Here is a 23402-nt window from a genome sequence, read left to right on the forward strand (position 1 = left end):
GATTGTCCATAACACACTCCTCCTTCTCTCTTTCTCCCTCTGTCTCTCTGTCTCTTTCTGTCTCTCTCTCCTCTCTTCCTCCCAGTCTTTTTTTCTCTTTCTCTCTCTCCCTTTCTTTTGGTTTAATAGGTCTGTTCACGTTAGCACTTTCTACACATAACATAAACAATTTTAGATTCTACTCTTTCTCCAAGTATTTTGTAGTAAATATTTCCTGTTATTATATATTCCTTATATTCATTAGTTATAAAGGCCAAGGGTAACCTGCAGAGTGATTAGCTCACCATTTAGTGTTACTATGGTGTTACAAACAGTGATGCTTTGTTTCCAACTACATTTATTAGTTGGCATTCTTTTGTAGAGAAGAGCTTTTCCTTTCCTTACTTTTGTTTTAATTTTGTATTGGTAGAGATCCATAAATTCTTATTAAAGAATGTGATGGGTGATAATGCATTGCTGTCATCATTTATGTTGTCACATTGTCCCATTGTCTTCTACCTTTTTTGCACTTGATCCCGTCTATTTTTGAGCACTTCCTCAGTTGCTGGCACCATGTTCTCAGCTCATCTTATACTTTTCATGTCCCAGCCCTGAAACTATTCATTTCTCTAAGAAGCCCAGGATCCTTGTAGTAGAAAAGAGTGTTTAGAACCCCCAAATGTGGGCACTAAATGCCTTTGCTACTTGGTTGCTGGCCCTTTTAGTGGACATAAATAAAAAATAGATTTCCTGTTTATCATATACTTACAAATATTTCCATATTTAAGGGCCATGCTTTCAGTATAGATTCCCAGAATTTGAGTGATTGGCTCAAATAGTATGAACATTTTTAAGACTATTGATCCTTATTATACACTCGTTTTCCAAAAGCCTTGATTATATGAAACTTTTTTTTTACTATATGTTTACCTGAATTAGACGTCTTAATTGTTTTTTTCTAATTATGTCAGGAGTATAAAAATATACTTTAAAAAATTTAACTTCCTCTGATTTCCAGTGAAACTTAGCATCTTTCTAATTGTGCTTCTTCTTTAGTAAATTATTTATTCTAGTCCTTTTTCTTTTAGCATTTGCAATGTTTCAAGACTTTTTTTTTTCCTTTGGTTGTCTATTTGATTAGGTATTGTGCATACTTAACCTGTGGACTTTTTTTTCTAACTCAATAGATTTTTCCAGTAAAACACAGAGATAATTTTTCCTAGTTAATAATTAGCAAAAAAATCTGCAGTGTGATCAAATAAAAATCAAACGTGAGGTATATGAGAAATAGGTTAAACAGGTTACTTTTTTACTAATAGTGTCAAAGAATAATATAAAAACTTGATCTTCCTCAGTTACATTACTTTCTTTTGTGAATGTGATTTCTAAAAAAAAAAAAAGAAAATGAAACAGTTAAAACTTACAGGTTTTGTTATTTTCTTGTTCTTTTTGACTGAATCCCTAACCCTGTCCACAAAGCCTCAAGATGTAGGTAAGAAATTTACTTGTATCTTAGCTAAGGAATAACTAGTTGGGATAATTTCTTATTTTCTTACCTTGTTTCATTTCCATTTAATTTTTTACCCCCCCCCCCGCCATGAGTTTATATATACTGGTCAGATATCCTGAACTAACTTTCCCAGATTTTGTATTTTTGTGGCCATATTACCCAATTTTTAGACAGAGATGGTAGTTATCACACTCGGGAAATGGACACCAGCTTTATGGCAGTATAGAAAGTGTTGCTGAAATATGTAATTTGGATTTGAAAATATTAGTATTGCTTGAAAACGTATATCATGCATGTTAAGAGTGGAACATCAAGTATGAATTGGGATTTTTCAATAATCTTTGGGTGTCCAACATATCTCCCAACTAGGTGATAAACACCTTTAGGGCATGCAGAACACAGCTTCTTCCAACCAACTGTACAGTTTATAAATATCCTCAAGTCTGTACATACCCATAAACCTGGCCAACACAGTGTCAGTTTGCAGGGAAGGGTGACATACTTTTTCTCCCCAAAGGGGAAACATTTTGAACTTCATTTCTTGAGAAAATGTGTCTTTTTAAATCCCTGGGGCAAGGAGAAAGGACTTTTTTGTAACTTGCACAAGGGTGCCATAAGCATTGCATTGGCCCTGAAAAATGTGGATTGTGTCTTACTTTCGTCCCCCCTACAGTGCCCGCTCTTGAGACCAGTCACAGGGCTTGAAGAATGGCCATTCCTGAGTTCGTCTCCTTTGCTCTTTTTAAAGACTTCTTCAAAAATCCTGTTGATTTCTGTCTCTTCAATAGCTTCTTCAATATCTTTTGCATCGACGTTCTCTTTTGCATTTCCATTACTCTTAACAAAATTCATGTCTTGCTAATTTCTCAATAGAACAATTACAAAAGTTTTTAATGGGCTCGTGGGTCTTGCTTTTTGTGTGTTGTATCCATTCATTCTTCCATCCATCTAATTTACAAATAGTTCTTGTCACTTTCTATTTGTCAGGTACTGTGTCTATTTCTAATTCCCTGCACATTATATATACTACTACATGGCTAGTATGTCTTAACATATAGAAATGATTATATTAAGCGATACTTCATTGTGGTTTTGATTTGCATTTCCCTGATGATTAGTGATGTTGAACTTCTTTTTGTATGTCTGTTGGCCACTTCTATGTCTTCTTTCCAAAAATGTCTATTCAGATCCTCTTCCCCTTTTTTTTTACTTGGATTGAGTTTTGTTTGTTTGTTTGCTTTTTGGTATTGAGTTGTATAAGTTCTTTATATATTTTGGATAGTAACTCCTTACTGAATATAATATTTGCAAATATTTTTTCCCGTTCAGTAAGTTGCTGTTTATCTTATTGATGGTTTGTGTCTCTGTGGGTCTTTGGTGGTTGCATATAAATTAGACAAAAAATAACAAGTGTTGGTGAGGATGTGGAGAAAAATGAACACTTGTGCACTGTTGGTGGGAATATAAAATGGTGCAGCCACTGTGGAAAACAGTATGGGGGTTCCTCAAAAAATTAAAACTAGAAGTGCCATGAACCAGTAATGCCTCTACTGGGTATTTACCCAATGAAAATGACAACACTTATTTGAAGGATATGTACCCCTATGTTTATTGCAGCATTATTTGCAATAGCCAACATATAAAAGCAATCCAAGTGTCCATCAATAAATGAATGTATAAAAAAGATGTGGTATAAATATATACAACAGAATGTTACTCAGCCATAAAAAAAAATTAGTAAGATCTCGCCGTTTGTGACAGCATGGATGGACCTAGAGGGTATTCTGCTTTGTGAAATTAGTCAGACTGAGAAAGACAAATACCATATGATTTCACTTATATGTAGAATCTAAAATAGAAAACGAACAAACAAGCAGAAAACCCAGACCCTAAATACAGAAAACAAACTGGTGGTTGTCAAAGGGAAGGTGGGTGAAATAAATAAATGGGATTAAGAAGTGCAAACTTCCAGTTATAAAGTAAATAAATACGTCATGGAGATGACAAGCACAACATAAGGAATACAGTCACTAATATTGCAATAATGTTTTATGGGTGACAGATGGTGACTACATTTATTGTGGTAAACGTTGAGTAGTATATAGAATTGTCTAATCAGTATGCTGTACGACTGAAACGAATACAGCACTGTATTTTAATTATACCTCAATTTAAAAAAAGAATAATCACATTACTATTCTATATAAACATTTTTAACGGATCTTCATAGCTTCTAATTGAAGCCCAAACTCCTAGGCTTTATATGCAAGACCTCCAAAATATGGATCCAAGTCCTTTCTATCGTAGTTTTTGTTCTTGATGACCCACTTTCTCATGAAAGTAAATTAATTTACTTTCCCCACATATATCTCAAAATCTCTTATCTTTGTAATTTTACTCATCATTTTCTCCACACAGAGAGAAGAGCATCCTCATTTCACTGCTATGTGCATTTTTTCAGACTCAACTCATATGCCACTCTTCCTATAATCCTTTTCTGGTTTCTCACCCAGGGATCATAAAGCATTCTTGTCATATACTTACCCACATTACTTTAGAATATCATGTACATTCTAAACTGGATTATAGTCTTGTTCGTAAGTCACGTGCACAGTGAGTACTTAGAAACCTGAGGTCCAGGGGAGATGTCTTAATTATTACTGATTGCCTCATAGTGTCCAGCACAATACCTTGCAAAAGTAAGGACTCTATAAAAATAGGCTATGTGGACAAATATAAGTGTGTTCCTTGGGAGGGAATCGATGATTTTAGATTGGTTCAGAGATGATCTAAATATCTGTGTCTTGCTAGCATCATAAACTATATTAACTACTAGCACACTATGATATCTTTTGTTAGGCCCTGTGGAAGCATTACATCACATATCATTTAACCTTCATATGACTCTTCTAGTCATACATGATAGATACTTAGCATGGACATGGTGCTTGGATTTGGCATTTGTGGCTGAGGAGCCGTCAATGGCAGATCCGAAGTCTGGACCCAGATTTGAAATTATGTCAAGTCAATTCAACTTAATGGATATGTCTGGAGTACGTAGTAAGCTGTGATAAAGACCTCATATTTGGATCATATGACTTTTCTCCTTCTTGTGAAGTATGCCAAATTATTTTCTACAATGAGTTTTCCCTTTTATACTTTATAAATTTAGATATCATGCAGTTATTTGGTGGGAAAATGTTTAAATACCAGGATACATAATAACCTAAATGTTGTTGCTTTTCAGATGATGTCAGTATTACTCAGAAATTTATAGAGGAGAATGTTGGATATATGTGAGTTTCTCTAAACTATTTTTTAAAATTTTATTTATTTATTTTTGAGAGAGACAGAGTTGGGGGTGGTGGTGAGGAGGGACAGACAGAGAGGGAGACAGAGAAACCCAAGGAGGCTCTGAGTTGTCAGCACAGAACCTGACGTGGGGCTCGAACTTGCAAGTTTTGAAATCATGACCTGAGCTGAAACCAAGAGTCAAACACTTAACCGACTGAACCACCCAGGTGCCCCTCTCTAAATTATTTTTGATGATGATGGTGTTTATCATGATCTTATCTGATATATTTCAGAAATGTCAATGCTTCTCAAAAGTAATTCAATGCAATAGAAAGCCATATTTAAAAAGTAAATACAGTATTACTCACAAAATTCAGATGAGGCAATTGAATTGTCAAAAATTATAAAATTTATGGCCCTCAGACATTGATAATGTCCTGAGACTATTCAGCAAGTTAATGTTTCTACAAGTTTTTGTTGGACAGAAGTGGAGATCCTTCGGGTGATCATTGTGTACCCTGTGGACTGTTACAGCACCATCATCATATTTGCTCAATATATTCAGGAGGCCTCCTTCGAAGAAGTGGAGACGTTGGTAAAAACCATGACAGAATATAGAGATAAATGCTTGGCTGACATGACACTCCCAGAGTGTTCCGAATTAGCTGTAAGTAAATTGTCTGTATTTCTTAAACAAATAAGCCTATATTTCAAACAGAATTTTTGGCTTGAAGTATAAAAAAAAGAGATGCTCTATGCCCCATTATATTTTTAGTTTGCCTGACTTTGGAATTTAGGATAAGGTGTTTTCCTCGCAGAGATGCAATTCTGCATTATGATGCACTTGGCTATGAGATTGCAGCCATGCCATATGTATGTAGGCAAGGGGGGCAACCAATAGTCTGACAAAGTGCACAAAACTACAGAGGTACCCTCCTTAGCTGCCTCTTTCAATGTATGCTTTACCATCACACCCCCTTTTTCTTAGCCTCTGTCAAATAGAGTCACCATCTGCATTTCTGGAAGACTATTACTAACAACTACTGCTAATACTTTACCGATACATTCACTCTCCGGCCTTTTCACCTTAAGAGTAAAGGAAAAAAAAAAGCTGTTATATAAGGGAAATGTAGGCAGCAAAGAAGGAATAAGAGATTAAAGGGCCCCAGGATAAGACAGAGAAAGTTTCCCCAAGTGTGGGATGGCTGTCAAAGGTGTGGGTAAGAATGCTTTGCTAGTAATTTTGGGAAAATCGGACTTTCCTTCGCAAAGGGTTACACTCATTAGTCACTGTATTTATTGTGTCATCTCAGAAAGCTGAAAAACTTTACAATGAATAAAAGATGCCCTTTACTTTTTTGTTGTCTAGAATGATGTTTTACTGGAAAATATATGTGCTTTGGAGGGACTTCCACAAAAGCATAATTTTTCACACTGCTGCAGTAAGGTCGACTTGGAAAAAAAACTTTGTTTCTTCCATCATAAGAAAGCTGATGTAGGATTTCTGCCCCCTCTTCCTACCTTGGATCCTGAAGAGAAATGCCAGACTTATAAAAATAACAGAGAATCTTTTCTGAACAAGTAAGTTTACTTTTAGTAGAAGTATTATCTAATTGAAGAACTATTCTCAGGCAAAGTCCAATACCTCTTCCAAAGGAACATAGCTTGTTTCATTGAGGGATGAATCCATTCAACATGTGTTGTGTGTCAGATTCTGTGTCCAGTGTTCACGGTATAAATATGAACAAGATATGCAACCTACTTTCAAGATTCTTTCAGTAATGATATACATTTTTCAGTGTGGCAAGTCCTAGGACAGAGTGTGTGCGTGGTGCCAATCTCCTACTGGAGGGAATAATCTGGTTTTCCTAAAGGGAAGGTGCAGCTTTTACTGAGGGTAAATATTAAATCAATGGATATCTACCAAAAATGGGTTTTCAATAGTGCAGTAATTGCAGAAGCAGAGGCCTTTTTTTTCCTGGAAAGCTGGTGTGCTCATCAAAACTTAAATTATAAGTTTATTTGAACATAAGTAAATAAAATCCCCAAATCTCAAACAGAGTATACACAGGTAATTGCCTTTTGAATGTGGAAGGAAGAGCCACTGACCATCTGGCAGCCGCAGGAAGGAAGGAAAGACAGCAGCCTTAGTTCAGTGTTCAGGATGAAAACTAACCATCACTCTGATTTTGAAGTTTGAAACTTAATTGATAAAACTTTTATTGGAGACTAGATAATGTTGTTTTATATTGAAGGCTTACCTTCAGTTTTACAACTCGATATTCTTGTCTTTCCCTATCTTTCCATCCCTCATCTACCTTTTTTTTTTTCATTTTCATTCTGTGTTTTTCCCTTTTCCTTTCCTTCTCTTTTTTTCTTTTATAGTTATATATATGAAGTTTCCAGAAGGAACCCCTTTGTTTTTGCCCCTACCCTTCTAACTGTGGCTGCTCGTTTTGAGGAGATGACTAAAACATGTTGTGAAGAACAAGACAAAGCTAACTGCTTTCGAACAAAAGTGAGCATTGCATTTATGTCATTAAAATGGTAAGGGGTGACCCCAAACTGCAGGTCCTCACTTAAAGGTAAATTATAGCAAAGGGTTGTTTATCATTTATCAGTCATTTCCTTGCCACTTCCACTGGTTTTCCAACCCTTTGGGCCACTGGCTGCTGATTTAAATTTCTTACTACTTGAGACCTTGAAAGACAATTGCCTATTTCCGGGGTCTTTCTTCTGGCATTGTCTTCCATGTAAACTGGAAGGAAGCCCTAGTGAGTGAATATCTAGGGTAAAGGTGTCATTTTATCATCTATCCTGGGCATGTCCTCTTTTGACTACCTATAAAATTTAATCATCCCAATAGAGGTGGACAAGCTCACAGCACACTGCACCGCTTACCTTCCCATCAAGTGTAATTCAGTCATCAGGAAGACTTTTATAATGTGCCACAAATGCATATTTCTTTTGATATATAAACTTATCAGGATAAAAATCCCATTGATTTTCTGTTTCTGAGCAAATTTTGGAAAATGTGATTGACATGTAGTTAAGAAATAAGAGATTGGTGGGGTTTTGCTCTTGCTTCAATAGAATCTTCTCTTTTTCCTTCAGGCAGAACCTGTCATACAATATTTAAAAGCATCATCTTCTTTTCAAAAAAATGTCTGTGGGGCACTTATAAAATTTGGATTGCAAGTCTTAGAATCTATGTGAGTTTTACAATACGTATCTTGTCTTATATTTTCTCCTCTGTGTCCCATTTTTGTGAAATTGTTGATGACTTTTGATTTTTACTCCTCTCCAGGGGTGTTGAGGTGGGTCTCAGTCCACACGGATAGCTCAGAACCAGGACATTAGGTCAGAATGCAAGAAGACCTGGGAAGTGGGGCGACCCCAGAGAGAAAGAAGGTTACTTCTGAGATATTCTTTGGTTAGTTGGAAATCTGAATTGGTCTGGGAGTTCCCAATCAGGGTTTTAAAGCCTCCAAGTGCTTTAGATGTGATGCGTCCATCCATCTTTGACTCTAATGACTAGGAGGCAGCCTTATAAGGATAAATTTTATCTCAAGTGCTCATCCTCACTAATTAGTAATGGTGCTGTTGCATATCTTTAGAAAAATTCTGAGATCTCAAATAGATCAGCAGGAAAGTGTTCTGTGACGGGCTATGCCTGCCATGAGCTCGCCACAGGAAGCGGTGGTCTTTACAAAATGTGTTTTGCTACAAAAGTACGGAAGGGGGAATATCTCGCAGAACTTTTTATTCCAGTCCTGGTCCGGGACTCGAAATATCAGCCTAGGAGTTTCCAAGTGATCATGCAGGCTGTACAACATATAAACAGCTATTTGGTAAAGATATCTGTGAAAAAACAAGGGTACTAATTCTTACTGCAGCTATTTATACTGTATCAGCAAAGAATTCTCTCTTATTTTACTTGATGTTCAAGTTGTTTACGTGGTTCCTCATTTTTTTTCCAGAAATATTGCTATACTTAGTCAAAAATTTCCCAAGATTGAATTTAAGGAACTTACCTCCCTTCTAGAAGATGTTTCTTCCAAGTACGATGGATGCTGTGAAGGGGATGCTGTGCAGTGCATCCGTGGCAGGGTAAATATTTTCTAAAACCAAGTAAAAATAATGACTGTGGGCAGCCATTTTTAAATTCTGAAGTTGTCTTAGGTTTGTTGTGGCTACTTTACCACAACGAAATCAGAATGTTAATAAATTGTTAAATAATAACAAAATAAATAAAACAGAAAATGATATGTCAACAAATAAGGTCAAGTAAAACTTTTTTTTTTTTTAATACATGGGATTGATTGTTGTTAGGTTACTCAGCAGATTCTATATTATATGGCTAAACATCCTTGACATAAACTTTAGGAACTTAGAATTTGTGAACATTCACTCAAGGCAGACTGAAGTGTTCTTTAATATTGTGACTCTTCTACTCTTAAATACAGAAAACAAACTAAGGGTTGATGCGGGGGGGGGGGGGGGGGAGGAGAGAAGAAAATGGATGATGGGCTTTGAGGAGGGCACTTGTTGGGATGAGCCCTGGGTGTTGTATGTAAGCAATGAACCACCGGAATCTACCCCAAAAAACCAGAGCACACTTTGCACACTGTATGTTAGCCAATTTGACAACAAATTATATACATTAAAAAAATACTTTTCAAAAAAAATATTGCAACTCTTCTTTTAGAGATATTAGAAATTAAATAGTAAAACTCAGAGAATGGAAATACCATTGTATTTTTAAGAATGGCTTCCTCTGAGTTTCCTCCAGCTGTTTAGGAGAAGTATTTTCAAATAAGTGGATATGTTAATTTGAAATAACTATTACACTATTCTTCAAAGTGATTTTCTAAAAGTCTGGATTTTTAGGATATATTTACTGGTAAACATATTGGCTTAGTTTAAGTTGTTCAGTAAAAGTTTAAGTGCACATAAAAGTAACACAATTTTATTAAAAATAATCCTGCCTTCTTAGTTGAAATGAGACTTTTTCTCAGTGACTTTTAATTAGTTTTACTGTTTTAAACTCACAGTGAAACTGTATGTTAATTAATTAACTTGAATTTTAAAATATAAAGATATATAAACTTTATTTCAAGCAGGGACAACAGATGTCCCAAAGAATTATTTTGTTCTTAATCAGACTCCAATTAAAAGCAATCTCACTCACTACTTAGTTTTGTATTGTTTATGGAAGTATGGGCTTTATAATATTAAATATTATATACTAAATTAGAGTATAATTTAAGAGTTTTCTGTGAAGTATGAAGCTGAAATGAAGAGATCATATTATGTCCTTAATATCCCTTTTTAAAATGCCTTCATGGAGAAATAAGAGGAACTAGATTGTAGTTCATTCAAGACAGAAGTGAATTCCAAACATTAAGAGATGTGCTGTCCAGAACTGTGATGGCTTTCAGTGAGATGTGTAGATGTTTGCAAAGACTGGCTTCCTGGTTCTGTATGGTTTGTTGGGAACATGGTACCAACAACCCCCATTCCATATTTCAATTCAACCCAGAGCTTCATCCCATTCCTCATCCTCAATGTTTGCCAGAAGAAGATCCTGGGCAGAAGGAACAGCTTGAGTAAAGTCAGAGAGACCTGGAATGACCTGGCATTTTATGGAACTCAGTATAGTACATGTGAAGCTGGAACAGAGAGGAGGAAGAATGTGCAGGCTCACACTGGAGAGTCTGGAGAAGGGATTAGGGACCAGATCAGTTTTAAAAAAAACTATCCAACTTGGCAGAGCCTGGGTGGCTCAACTCTTGATTTTGGCTTAGGTCATGATCCCAGGGTCTTGGGATTGAGCCCCATGCCTGGCTCTGTGCAAAGCATGGAACCTCCTTAAGATACTGTCTCTCTTTCTTTTCCTCTGCCCCTCTTCCCTGCTTATGCACTCTCTTTCTCTCAAATTAAAAAATAAAAAGCGATTGTCCAACTAATGTGTAAATAAGAAAACTTCACCTTCTCTCTTATTCTCACAATTTCATGTAGGGGTCATAATCGGGATAAAGAGGAGAGACAGTAAGGTTTTCTGTTTTGTACACTATTTGATAATTTGAACAGTTTCCAATTAGTAATAACCATAGGAAAATGATAACAATGAGTAGGAAAGCTTCTTATGTTTGAGAAGTCTTTATCTGGTAGTTGCTACAGTAGTTCATTTACTTACCATTTTTTCATTCGCCTTTTAAATATTTATTGAGTTTCTACTTTGTGTTGGCAATATAGTTTCAGGCCACGAGGGAAGAAAGACATCTAGTATTATAGATATTATAGTCGCATGTCTTTGGTGGCCTTCATTGAAACACAGGTGAACTCTTATGGGAAAGAAACAACATTTAGAATTTAAAATACCAATATATCACACGAATAAGAGTAAAGTATTTAATATTTAACAATAAAATGTAAATGTATAACGGAGTCTATTTTCATAATTATCATTTAAAATCTTGAGAAATAAAACTTGCATTCATATGAAAGCTTCATGTGCGCTAAATGAATACAAAATTTAAGTAAATATTATTATCAAATTATCTGAAGGAACAACTCCAGATGTCATGCTCATGGTTGGTTTTGCATGCAACCATTTCATTGTGAAGGAAAATCCGGCCCTGAAGAAATTAGTAAAATAAATTAATTTTTCACTCTTATTTTGTACAGAGCAAAGTTATGAGCCATATTTGCTTAAAACAAGATTCAATCTCCAGCAAAATCAAAGAGTGCTGTGAAAAAAAAATACCAGAGCGTGGCGAGTGCATAATTTCCTCAAATAAAGATGACAGACCAAAGGACTTATCTCTAAGAGAAGCAAAATTTACTGAAAGCGAAAATGTGTGTGAAGAACGAGATGCTAATCAAACGAGCTTCATGGCTGAGTAACATAAGTCTATACTGAAATTTATAAGGCAAACAGAAACTTATGATTTGACCTATTTCAGCTAATTTGGGTGGGAGGAATGAGAACCATTGAAATCATTGGGCATCACATAATTTTTAAAAATCCTGGCTACAGATTACAGTATTTTCACATGATTTTAAAAAGATGCAACTGTGTTATTACAGGGATGGCTAACATTTATTGAGTGCTTGATACGTGCCAGACAATGGGCTGACTATGTAGAGTATCTATTTTAATTCTCGTAGCAGTCATGTAAAACCAATACGATTACCCCCATTTTTTTCAGACAAGTAAACTGAGGTACAGAGCAGTGAAATAACTTATTGAAGATTCATAGCTAAAAGCTGGCAGAGTAAGGATTTGACCTGAGGAGATCTGGTCTTAGACGTTCTAGGCTGAACTGCCATGCTATACCTTTCCATAGCCGTCAAAGGGAAGCTAGTGGACGTGGAACCAAAGGGACTAGATTTGAGTCCTGTTGAATCACTAGAACAAGTTAACTTCTTTGTGTTTTACAACATCATATATAAAATTCATGTTAGAATATTCATTCATTCATTCTAAGTTTATTGGTAATGAAATATAATTCGGGGACTATAGTAGGTTAGACAGGACTTTTATCCTCGGTAAGCTTTCATCAATAGGGGATGTGATGGGGGAAGAGACAGACTTATAAATAAATGAGTGCAACACATGCTTTTATTTTCAGTAGCACCATGTAATATGTAATGTGGGCACAGAGGAGGAAGTGGTCGATTGTACCTAAGAAACCTGGGAAGGCTCAGTAGGGAGGAGGTACTTAAAGAAAATTTGGTAATCTAGACAGAAGGGGTAGATCATGGATAAAAGTCTAAAACCACTTGGTGCATTTGTGGCTTTGTGTAGGGTATTTGTGGTGAGAGTCGAGGGTAGCTAGAAGTATACGGGGTCAGATCACACAGGCATGCTAAGTAACAAGATGCCACTAAAGGGCTTTCACTGAAGAATAAGGAAGGACAAAATCACTTTTGTTTTTTAGAAACTTCATCTGGAATGAATCCCAGTTTGGGGCTTAGGTGGTTGGGTAAGTAGTTTTCAGATTCAATGAGATGGGAAGTATGGGTTGAAGGTTCTGTGGGAAAGAGAATATGTTTGGATCTGACCGCACTGACTTTGAGCTATCTGTAGAGTAATTAATTAGGAAGGTCACAAGACAATTTTTTTAGCATAGTTGACACACAACTTCTCATTAATTTCAAATGTACAGCATAGTGATTTGACAAGTTTATACGTTATGCTAGCTTCATCACCAAGTGCAGTTACCATCTGACCCCATATGTCACTGTTACAAGACCAGTGACTATATTCTCTATGCTGAGTCTTTTATTCCCATGACTTATTTATCCCATAACTGGAACTCTGCATCTCCCACTTCCCTTTACTTATCTTGCCCATCACCCCCCCTCCCCTCAGCAGCCATCAGTTTGTTCTGTGTATTTATAGGTCTGATTCTGCTGTTTTTGTTTATTCACTTGTTTTTAGTTTTGCTTTATTTTTTTTTCCACTCATACATATTTGTCTTTTGCAGTCTGACTACTTTAGCATAATACCTTCCAGGCCCATCCATATTGTCTCAAATATCATGAGACAATTTTATATATGAACCCAGAGCTCTGGAAGATACAGATTATGGAAAACTTATCAAATTTTAAGTGCTTCTCATCTACTAACCAATTTAATTTTCAGAACAACCCTTTATGGTTAGAACACTTTTACCCTCCTCATCTTACAGGTAAGGAGACTGAAGCACAGAAGTGAAGTAACTTGCTCCCAAGTCACACAGATATTACGGGGTGGAGCCAGGACTCAAAGGCGAGCGGTCTGGCTCCAGACTCCTTTTCTTATAAGCACTGTGCTCTATTGCTTCTCATGAGTGTATTAACTCAAATTAAACTTAACAAAATGATAGAGGTAGTTTCACTTGTCCTGACACATGTGCTCACCAAGTGGAAGCAAGTTTTGCATCATCATCATCATCATCATCATCATCCAACATAGTGTTTGAGGAGAAATCACAGAGCAACAGTGAGCACGTTGAGCCAGAAACAGAGTTGTAAGGAGTAGTCTTTCTGGATGTAAACATTTGGCACAAGACCTCAATGGATCTGCCTCAAGGGTAGGCTTCTAGGAGTTTTTGTTTGCAGCATTTTGGTTGGGTGTTTTTTTAGGTGTGGTTTTATTCCTGGAGAAGGGTCCTGGCTTACATCAGATATTAAAAGGAAGGAGTCCTCGATTCTCTGAAGGTTAAACACTGTTGCTTTAGGGCCTGGGAATATATTCCACAGATAAGGTTGAGAAGGTGGTTGGAGAAGCAGGAGAGACGAAGTCAGAAAGACCAAGATTAATCAAGGAAATCAAAGGCTGCGAAACAGAAAGAGATATAAGGAGTTGCCTGGAATTGAGAAACTTTTGTGAGGTGTTGCTCTCACAAAGCATAGAAAGCCATTTTAGGGGCACCTGGGTGGCTTAGTCGGTTGAGCGTCTGACTTCGGCTCAGGTCATGATCTCTCAGTCTGTGAGTTCAAGCCCCGCGTCGGGCTCTGTGCTGACAGCTCAGAGCCTGGAGCCTGCTTCACATTCTGTGTCTCCCTCTCTCAGTGCCCCTTCCCTGCTCACGCTCTGTCTCTCTCTGTCTCAAAAATAAATAAAAAAAAAAAAAACTTAAAAAAATATATTAAAAAAAAAAAAAAAAAGAAAGCCATTTTAACTTACTCTGAATGAACAGATAAAATTTTTTTATGACGAAGATTGTAAATAGCACAGCTGAGGTGCTTAGAGAAGGTATCCCTCTCCTGCAAAGAGAGTCAACTTGGTTTGGAAAAAGAATGAAGTAGGCATCCTATGAAACATAGGTTCAAATGTTGCGCTTCCATTAATAGCAAGGTACTTACCCCATCTGAGACTTTTCCTCAGTTATAAAATAGTACTTATCTTGAGAACTTAGTGAAGTTAAACGAGAAAAGTGTTTCCAGCAGCTAGGAAGCGTTTCTTTATCTCTTATGCCCAGAGCTTGATCCAGTGCTAGCACCTACTAAGGGCTTAATAAGTGTTAGCCTCTTTCCTCTCGCTTTCCCATTTCTCCCCAAATCACACTGCCTATCCCCTCGGAGCCTCTCATTGGGGTCATGGAAACCATTGCCAATGACTTAGCGCTAGAGGGGTGTTTACTCCCATATTTGACAAGTGACAGGATGAAGTAATAGGCAAAGCTGTTTCCCAGTCTCTCACCGAGGCGGCCCTGGAATGGGGAGCAAGCCATATGTCCACCATCTCAAGTTGGAGGTCTGAATGTATTTTCCAACAGAATTCTACCCCACGTGTATTTTCTAAAGTATTGGTGGCATGATACACTATTTCTGATGTTTTATGGATTAAATCATTTTATAATTAACTCTGAATAACTCTAATCCTTCTATTCTCTCAAGTGAAAACAGTTAGTGGAGAACATGCTACAGAAGAGAATTTTGCAAGATAGATCTCCCGTAGTCAAAATACCCTCTTAAATCACTGCCTGAGCAAACCTGAGGAAGAAGTTAGCATCTGAGAGCAGACTCAGTATTACAAGATCTGACTAGCTTAAAAGATGGCAGGATTTGGTATTTTGTTTTTTCTCTAAGTTCTAATGTTCAAATTATTTTACACATCACAGGTTTCTCTATGAATACTCAAGGAGACATCCGGAACTGTCTACACCAGAGCTTTTAAGAATCGCTGGCGTGTACGAGGATCTTCTGAAAGAGTGTTGTCACACAGAAAACCCTCCAGACTGTTACCGCCACGCGGTAGGTTCTACTGTTCTGGGCTCACAGAACTAAACAAAACAAAGCCAAACAACAAACACTTCAAAACTGAATAAAAGTTTTACTCTAGTTTAGGGGGTAGAAATGTGCTTGACCAATCTGAGTCTACTTTAATTTTTTTTTTTAATGTTTATTTTTTTTTGAGAGAGACAGAAACAGAGCACAAGCAGGGGGAGGGGCAGCAAGAGGGAGACACAGAATCCAAAGCAGGCTCCAGGCTCTGAGCTGTCAGCAGAGAGCCTGTCGCAGGGCTTGAACTCATGATCTGTGAGATTATGACCTGAGTCGAAGTTAAGACACTTAACCGACTGAGCCACCCAGGCACCCCATCTGAGTCTACTTTAAATTCAGTGAAGGACGATCATTGGGAAGATTGACATCATGTTAGGTTTCTGCACAACGCTTTGAACTACTAATTCTGGGTATTAATGCAAAAAAGATCTTCCCACTAAATATTTTACACTTATATCTTTATTTATGTATTCTGCATTTTATTAAGCCATATTGGATTTTTTTATGATTGCAAAAGTAATAAATGATTATTGACGATTATTAGAAAAATCCCCAAAGTTACAAAGACAAAATATAAAAACTGTGATACTGTCACTGAGAAATAGCTGTAATTAGCATTTTCTTTCATCTTTTCTATGCAAACATGCACATATGTGTGTGCACGTTTAAAAATAAGATTGGAGGGGCGCCTGGGTGGCTCAGTCGGTTAAGCTTCCGACTTCGGCTCAGGTCATGATCTCCTGGTCTGTGGGTTCGAGCCCCGCGTCGGGCTCTGTGCTGACCCTCAGAGCCTGGAGCCTGTTTTCGGATTCTGTGTCTCCCTCTCTCTCTGCCCCTCCCCTGTTCACGCTCTGTCTCTCTCTGTCTCAAAAATAAACAAACGCAAAAAAAAAAAATTAAAAAAAAGATTGGAATAGTACTTTCTTAAGAAATGTTTGCATCTAGGGCACCTGGGTAGCTCAGTCGTTTGAGCGTCCAGCTTCAGCTCAGGTCATGATCTTGGGGTTCATGAGTTCAAGCCCCACATGGGGCTCCCTGCTGTCAGCCTGTCAGCACAGAGCCTACTTCGGATCCTCTGTCCTGCTCTCTCTGCCCCTCCCCCACTTGCGCTCTCCCCAAAAAATAAATACATTTTTTAAAAAAGAAAAATATTTGTGTCTATTTTTTAGTTACTATCACAGCAAATTTGTTAGGTCATTAAACGGACTTCAAAATATACTTTATTTTAAATGATGGAATTTCATCATAGTAATTTATTCAACTGTCCTCCTACCGTGTAGTGGACATTTTAAACATTTGACTAGGTTTTAAATTTTGTAAGTGCCCCTGAAGTGAGTATCTCATTTCATTCATCTTTATTAATATTTATGACTCTTGTCCTAAGTTAGATTATCGGAAGGGAAATTATTAGGTCAAAGTATATAGACTTAAAAAAAACACATTTGATCCAAACGGTCAAGTTACTTTCTAGAAAGTTTTATCAGCATACAGTCCTACAACAGTGCTTGACAATACTCACTTCACCCCCTCCCCGCCAATCTCCCAAACCCTCATTGTCACCATCACTGCACATGGAAATTAACTTTGCTAGGTTTAAAAAAAATAGTGACTGTGTTTTAAGCATTTATTTGATTTTTAAATGAAATTAGGTCTTTCCCATCTTATTTTAGCTATTGCAGTTATAAATTTCTTGTGAACAAGTTATTCGTGTCCATTATCCATTTTCCTGTTGAAATTAGTGTGTTTTAGTATCAATTCATAGTCATCCCTTATGTATTACAGAAATTAATTATTTGACATTTCGAATTCGTTTCTCATTCATTTGATATGTGCTGCTTTTTTGCCTTATTTAAAAAATTGCTTCCACCTACCATAAAAGCCACCTTACACCCATTCATATTTGAGCCCATTCATATTACACCCATTCATATTTGAGCCATGAAACAAGAAGGCTTGACTCCCAGTCTAGCTTTGTTACTAATGAGAAAGTCTGTTCCTGACCTTCGAATGAATGAATCATAGTGCTAGAAAATTCTGGGTTTTTTTTCATATGGAGGCACAATCTGTCCCACAACATCCATCCACTGGTGTGTAGTTTTCTGTCTGGCCACTCAGGAGATATCCAATTTTACGCTGCACGAGATAGAGTTTGTCAAATATTTGAAGACAATTGTTGGAGTTTTAAAGTTCCAATTCTAAATGATGAAAAGGAGGGTATAAAATAAAGATAAATGTGATGTAAAATGTTCTGTAGCCACACTCACTAGCTGGGTCATTCTAAGGCAAGTCATTTGACTTCATAAGAGGCTAATTTCCTTTATGTAAAAATGAGAGCTTGCTCTGGCCAGTTGAAAGTGATAATCAGTTACGCTCATTGTCAACATAAGATTTGAATTATACTTTGTAAACTGGGAAGCTCTAAAAACTGTACATGATGATGAAAAATTTGCAGATTTCAAATTTTAGCATAAACCATATCTGTGTTTATAGCTGAGAAGATTTCAGTACTGACACACATGGATTAAAAAACAAACTACTCTCAATTTAGTGAGCAATGAGTGGTAATGATAGTTTGAAAATACTATGCAAATAAAAAAAGCTATTTGTCAAGTTGACACGAAGCTTGTGTTTACATTTTAGATAAAATGTTCCTGAATATGATTGTTCTTATTTTTAGGAACACAGATTCAACGAGACAACTGAGAAAAGCCTCAAGATAGTACAACGAGAATGTGAACGTTCCCAGAATTTGGGGAAAGAGGACTTGAAATACTAGTAAGTTGCTTGCTTACAAGTAGGTTGGCACTTGTGACCAGGATAAAATAAAGAGTGCCACAAAGTTTCAAAAATTCAACTCAGTCTTTCTCAGTTATAGCAAGTTCATAAGCTGGGAAAGAATAAAAACACAAAAGTCAAGAATGCATATTGAGCTGTCATAGTAAGCCTTTACCAGGAATGACGCTAGAAGTTAAAGAAATACAGGATTCTATGGGGAGCCTGGGTGGCTCAGTCCATCAAGTGTCCAACTTTGGCTCAGGTCATGATCTCGCAGTTCGCGGGTATAAGTCCAGGGTTGGGCTCTGTGCTGACAGCTCAGAGCCTGGAGCCTGCTTGGGATTCTGTGTCTCCCTCTCTCTCTCTCTCTGTCTCCCCTGCTCACACTCTGTTTCTCTCTCTCTCTCTCTCTCTCTCTCAAAAATAAATAAATATTACAAAAAAATTTTAAAAAAAATACAGGATTTTAGAAAATTGATCCTGTAATACTTTAGTTTTTGCTTGGTCTTGCTTTTCTCAATCCCAAAATAGAATCTCTGGATTCTGACCTATTTGGGAGGGCAGGAGAGACAGAGAACTTCAGATTGTTACAATTTCCCAGGCAAAGATGGTTTGCCCAGAATTTGAGCCCACCTTACCAAGTTTACAGAAATAATTCTGGTTTTGCTTAACATTTTAATATTTATTTTTTTAGTGTCCTTGTTAGTATTTGTGAGCAATACACAGTTTATTCTGGATTTTCTGAATTAATTACCAGACTAATATAGTGTGCATTTAAACCAAGCATCTTCAAATCAAAACAGTTTAAAAAATACGATTTCACTGTCGCTTCAGTGAAGAGAAGTCAAACTCAGCCCATTAAAGATATTAGTTTCCTTCATCTCTGATTACCCTTTCCAACATATATCTATTAAATTCTCCCTTTAAAATGTTTACTAATCATGCAGATTTCAAGCAGTATTTTACACACTAGCCAAAGTATTTGCTTCCAGGGAGCTCCTATACCCACAGGTAAGACAGGATGGGCAAATCTGAGACTTTCTGAGAATACCATGAAATTATAAGGAAGCCAAAAATGCAGAGTGTGGGAAAAGAGGTAGTAAAGAGACAGTTATCTATCATTTTATGGGAGAGCTGTGGTTCACATTGCCCTTACATTGGTTGTCCCTAGACTTGAAGAGTTAGGGTTTCAAGTAGCTAGACAAGGGAAAACGGGTATTCGGTTTTGTTTAGAACCAATTAGACAACTCTTCTTTCAGCTACCTTATCAAACTCACAAAGATAGCCCCCCAGCTCTCCACTGAAGAACTGACCTTTCTTGGCAAGGAAATGGTGACAGCTTTGACCACCTGCTGCACACTGAGTGAAGAGTTTGCCTGCGTTGATAATTTGGTAAGCGTGGCGCGTGTACCTAATTATTCCTAAAAAAGAAAAACAAAAGGAAGAAAATAAATCTGCTGCACTAATTGATTTATAACCATTAGGCTGTTATCTACCTTTCTTCATTGTTTCAACATTGTTAAGCAAGGAATGTCAAAGTTCTTTGGGCAGGCTCACTGCATCACAATCCTAAGAAGCAAGAGAATGTTTTAAATATTTTCTTGGGGTTCTCCAAATCATCTCTCTTACTTCTTCTTATTACTAATTTCTTATGTGTAATTTGTTAGGGCAAAAGGCAGGAATAATGACATTGTTTCAGAACAATATAAGAAGCTTTATAATTTTAAGTAAAGTTACAAATTCAGTCTTGCCCCACAGTGTCGGTAAGAGACTTGATGCTTCCTGCCCAATCACAACGTGGGTGTATCTCTTTAGAGTTGGGATGGAGACTACTCTGGGGACCATCCGAGGAAGAGAATAAATCTAAGGGCCACAGTGTTTGGCTGCCATTTTCAGTTGGCTGTTTTGCAGCTCTTTGTTCACAATTACAGATTTGTATATATGCTAACAAGAAATTAACCTATAGGCATTTGAATTACAATGGCTTGAAACTTTATCATAATGCGAGCTTCTACTTTGCTTCGCGTGTAGTGTTATGTTTATAAGTGCATGGGTTTTTCTGAGTACAGTTAATAATCACCTTAGGACAATCTAACGATTTATCTAACCATATTTCAAAACTATTCAAGTTTTAAAGTTATATTTGAATTCCATCATTCGTTGGCACAGATGGATTTAGTTCTTGGAGAGTTATGTGGAATAAATGAAAATCGGAACATCAACCCTGATGTGGACCACTGTTGCAAAACCAACTTTGCCTTCAGAAGGTCCTGCTTTGAAGGTTTGGAAGCTGATAAAGCATATGTGCCTCCATCTACCTTTCAAGGTTTATTTACCTTTCACACAGACTTATGCCAGGCTCATAAGGAGGAGCTCCAGAGAAAGAAAGACAGGTATAAGCATTCTCTTCCATTCATCTTTTCTTCAGCCTGAAGGCACATAATGTATTAATGGGAAGGTGTACTATTAATGCATATGTGATTTTGGTGTTATAATCCTATTCCTTGCCTCAAATTGTCCAATCTCTCCCATTCAGAAAAACACTGGAGCATATTTATTGCCATTGCTTATAAGTCAAAACCTAGCTAGTGTTTTCTTTTGCTAGACTTGGAGTGTCTAATACGTACGCTACGATTTGCAAAGGTGAGTTAGGGCAGCCAGCATAAAAGCTCATGGGCAAGTTCATAATGAACTGGACTTTCTTGAGGGAATGGCATAGATGTTTGCCTCGAGAATCTTGCTTAATGTTTGAAAAAAGGAGACGCCCAAAAGGGACAAGACTGTTAGTTTTGTTTTCTCGCACAATGTTATAAATGCTAAAGAATAAGGTTTTTTCGGGGAGGGGGAAGGAATTAGGTAGTGTCTCTATCATGTTGAGTGGAAACAGCATTCAGCTACTGAGAAAGAGGGAATAGAGGTTGTTTTGAGAATGGATTTTCTAGAAAGATCAAAAGTAATCACGTAATCTACAATTCTGTGCATAATGAAGACCTAATATATGTTTACATTTGATATCATTTTGTTTATAATTACATAACCTTCCAAAGAATGTTACCATGAACTGCATCCCATAAGTTGAGTGGGAAAGTTTCAGAAAATCCCTTCAAAGTGGAATATCTTAACTTCTTATATTCATCCAAATCAAGACCCCCAAGACATGTGATACTGTGACAAGCATTTAGGAGAAGGAGAGCTTAAGAAAGAAATCTTTAATGAACTCTATTTGACGTCTTTGGGTCACAGGTTTCTTGTCAATGTAGTGAAGCTAAAGCCTGAGCTTCCAGATGTGGAGCTGCGGTCACTGCTTACAGATTTCACTAATGTGGTGGTCAAGTGTTGCCAAGCAGAGGGGCCTGAAGCCTGCTTTAATGAAGAGGTAGTCCTATTTCTTTTCCATTGAAAGTCAGCTGGTATTCGTGGTCAAATAAAATAAAATGGAACTCCCAATGGGACCTTGCTTCCTCTGTCTCTGAGGCCTGAGGGCACAGTTCCCGCGAGGCTAACATGTGGATGTCTCTGTGGAAGGACTTTGGCACTGTCTCCTTGGTGACAACATGGTGTAAGAAAAGATGTCAGGAGAACCTGGGTTCTAATTCCAGTAGTCCTGGTCATGTAACTTAAACCAAACCGTAGTTCATCATCTATAAATAAGGATGGTGATAATTATCCTTGAATTTATACCATTGGTCCTTACTCTTCTGTTTTCCATCACGCATCAGCTAAACAAGACAAATAGCCAAACTGACTTGCAAAGGAAATCATCATCAGCTCTGAAGGGAGGGGAGCAGTAAGGGTATTAGTATGTGAATTCTCTCAGGGGGTGGCTGTCTCACCTTCCTGGGACCCCTTATCCCAGGAACCCCTCCACTGGCAATACATGTGTGTGAAGTGAGGAGCTGGGGGGTGAATGCAGTGAGGGGGAAGAGAGTAGAAGTGCTCCCTGCTCGTCCTCCCTCTAGTGACTGGAGTCCCTCACCAACTTGCTGTGTTCCAGGATTCTCAGGTACCTGTGAATACCAGCCCCAATGGATGGCTGCTTAGAAGTGTCTTTTCACAGATTTCCAACTTCCTTTCTCACTATTTCTTTCCCGGCAATTCCCACTTCACCCTAGACTCACAATTCATGCGCGCACACACAACTGGCACCACTTGTGCCCTTCCTGCATCCTCACAGACACGGACTCACACGCAGCTTTCGACAGCCCTCTACTTTGTCCAAATGGGTGCTTAGTCTGTGGGAATGTTGTGTGTGTGTGTGGTTCAAATCGTTAGCTTAAAAAATACGTTTAATGCAATCAGAGGTTCTTAACAGCTGGCATTTACTTGAGTGAGTGTGTACATTGAGGCCATGGAAAGGGAGGGATGAATTCACTGGCAGTTCATAAAAGGCACTTGAAGAAACGGTGTTCATTGTCTCCCTGTACAGCATGGGACTGCTTTTGTTTTTCTTTTCAAAATTCAAGGGGACATGCTTCTCCAAATTTAAATAATAATGTCTTAAATTTTTCTATGTGTTTTTGTTTCTTTTTCCCACCTCTTAGGGCCCCAAAGTGGCAGCCAAATGCTAGGCTGCTTGAGAAATACAAAGTAAAACCCGCCAAAGGTAATACCTGCTTATTTAAGTCAAATGCCAAATGTATTTGTAGCCGGTTTGGTCCACCGGAGCTTCTCCCTTCTCATGCTTCAGTGTCTATTTCTGGTTCATCCCAAGTGCCTTGGACCTCAAACCCCACCTTCATCCTCTAATGTCTCTCTGGGTGTGTTTGTGGTAGCACCTTCTCTCACTGTTCAAGCTTTCTGAGTAGCCTTTCTTCTTTCTCTTCCCCCTTTTTTCCCACCGCAATCTGCTGTCTGGACCAGAACAGAGAGGCGATTGAAACTCTGAATATTGACAAGAGGAGGGGTTAGGATGGGCAGACAGAGCTCAGAGAGAGAGAGAGAGAGAGAGAGAGAGAGAGAAAGAGAGAGAGAAGGTGGGGGACGGGCAGAGAGATAGGCAGAGAGAGAGAGGATCCCAAGCAGGCTCCACACTGTCAGTGCAGGGCCTGACGTGGGGCTCAAACTC

General features: G+C 37.7%; 1 protein-coding gene across 1 annotated transcript; it reads left to right on the forward strand.

Annotated features, from left to right (window-relative positions):
• The first annotated feature begins 1383 nt into the window (after positions 1-1383).
• Positions 1384-22905, forward strand: AFM (afamin). The gene is made up of 14 exons (XM_047090656.1): positions 1384-1471; positions 4737-4785; positions 5318-5450; positions 6153-6364; positions 7169-7301; positions 7898-7995; positions 8764-8893; positions 11474-11688; positions 15400-15532; positions 18240-18337; positions 19597-19729; positions 20507-20730; positions 21581-21713; positions 22879-22905. Exons 1-14 carry the CDS (start codon positions 1384-1386, stop codon positions 22903-22905), a joined length of 1806 nt encoding a protein of 601 aa, XP_046946612.1.
• Positions 22906-23402: the final 497 nt, after the last annotated feature.

The sequence above is a fragment of the Lynx rufus genome, unplaced genomic scaffold, assembly GCF_022079265.1.
Source record: "Lynx rufus isolate CCGP_SWC_20201006 ecotype Redwood Valley unplaced genomic scaffold, mLynRuf1.p SCAF_3, whole genome shotgun sequence".
Lineage (NCBI taxonomy): Eukaryota > Metazoa > Chordata > Mammalia > Carnivora > Felidae > Lynx > Lynx rufus.